Raw genomic sequence first — 2,099 nt, forward strand, 5'->3', positions numbered from 1 at the left:
AAAAAAAAAAAAAACGTATTATCGTGTTCCACACAAATGTATATAAGAGGCAGACCTCACGGCAACATTATCATAGAAAGTGTCAAGAAAACAAACATAACACTCGCGAAAACATAAGTTTTAAGAGAACCATCAATGCCTTTTTTCGCAACAATATTATTATTCTGCCCATTCAAAAATGAGGTAATGTTTTCTTCCTTAGTTTCACTGGGGTTTGATTCTTTAGTCGTACTTGCCTCATTTTGTACCACCGGTAGAGAAACTCCGAAGTTTCCATCATTTTCATTTGGTTTTGCGGTTCCAGTGGCCTCAGCAGCGGCTTGAGTACCAACCGACAGCGTAGGCGTTGTCTCAACTTCTGGTTGACGTGTTTGAACTTCTTCAACAACGTCTGGGTCTTTTTGTGGACCTTGTGATTCATCCAGAGTTTTGTTGATTGTATTGCACACATCAGCGTATTTAGGGCACACAATTTTACCTTTCAGCACATCCCCCTTTACAGTTAGATTTTCTCCTTCATGACAACTGTACCACTTATCGTTTCCACTGTATCGCAGACTTACCTTTTTGAACTTGCAAGACACCTCCACACACACGGCACCAACTGCTGCTTCATCTTTGATAGTCTTTAGATCCCCACCCTCCACACAACGTGAGTTGTTCGCAATTACACTTTCAGGCATTTGGCTCTGCTCACCATTGATGCAGCTCTTTTGCGGTAATGCCTTAATAAACGGACAGTAATCCATATGTTCAGATGAATCTGAACCAACCCTTTTCGTGTCCTCTGAAAAGTATTGAAACTGCTTCGGAAGATCCTCAACTGTTTTTGCTCCAATGCTGCTGCACCTCCCCAGCGACTGGCGGTCAGATGTGCACTGTAGTCCTGCAGGAGTGTCAGGGATATCACCGCTCTTGGTTGTGCAGAACATGTTGGGGAAGTTGGTTTCCCCGCTGTTAACGCACTTATTATTCAAAAATTCACACTTAGAGTTATTGCCCCAACTCATCTGCTCTTCCATTGTCCAATTAACTTTGTAGTAGCCCAGATCAGCGAAAGCGCCCAATGTGAGTGCGGTGTAGTACCCAGCACCAACAAGGTCAGCCATTAACTCGTCCTTTGCAATACGACGACTCCAGTGGGACCGTGTCATCTTACCTTTGTGCTTTGGAATAAACATTGGTGCCTGAACAATACACATTATACTACCCGTCGCAGTCTCCACTTGCTTCTTATCAGTGCATTCGCTCGAATCAGATGCGGCCACTGCAGCTTGAACGTGTAGTGAACGTCTTTTCGACAAGACATTTGATGAATGATGTACATTCTGTGTAAACTTGGCAGCACTGGAACCCTCTTCTCCACGTCTCTCTTGCACAACATTGCCAACAGACACCTTCCCTGTCAAACGACCATCAACAACATTACTGTGTGATTCTCCCAATTCATATTCCTCTCGTACACTTGCAACCTGGGCGAGGATGGTTGATCCTTTTGGGGTTAATGTTGATGGCTGTGCGCCACTTCTTTGAGCGACCTCTGTCTCGCTTGGTTTTCGTATCTGTACAAATGCTACACCTTGTAGTTCCATGCCTTCTGCAGAATCACAGTTATAATGTTTCATGGCCTCTCTTCGTGTGTTATTTGAAGACACAACATATACATCTGCCGTATCACGCAAAGAATCAGCTTTACCACCCAATTCTTTTCTTTCCATCAGCTCGAAATTGAATCCAAGCGCATGGGCAATCTCGTGAGCAGCAACGCGGACACGCTGTGGTGTGGCCACAATATACCGTGGACCGTAATTGATGATCCCAATAACTGGACGACCATTACGACCTAATGTCGCACATGTTGCCGCCCACGCGAATGTTCCCTCAGGCGTTGGGACAGCAGCAGCATACAGCACCATGTCAGCATCGGAAATTTCAGTACTTTTATCAGCAGCTGTTGGTGTAGTGAACTTGGAGCAAAGACCATCCTTATTGGTGAATGTCGGCAAGACAATAGGACCCTTCAAACGCTCCACAAAAAGCCGTTCCTCGTGCAGTTTAACTGCCTCAGGGAGAATCTCTTCAACAAGAATTTTCTTTTT

General features: G+C 44.8%; 1 protein-coding gene across 1 annotated transcript; it reads right to left on the reverse strand.

Moving 5' to 3' along the window:
• Positions 1–56: 56 nt before the first annotated feature.
• Positions 57–2,099, reverse strand: TM35_000541340 (surface protease GP63; the record flags this gene model as incomplete). Its single annotated transcript, XM_029030759.1, has 1 exon — positions 57–2,099. A coding segment is annotated over one exon (2,043 nt), but the record flags the coding sequence as incomplete, so codon positions are not given.

The sequence above is a fragment of the Trypanosoma theileri genome (assembly GCF_002087225.1).
Source record: "Trypanosoma theileri isolate Edinburgh chromosome Unknown TM35_Tth_54_V1, whole genome shotgun sequence".
Classification (NCBI taxonomy): Eukaryota; Euglenozoa; class Kinetoplastea; order Trypanosomatida; family Trypanosomatidae; genus Trypanosoma; species Trypanosoma theileri.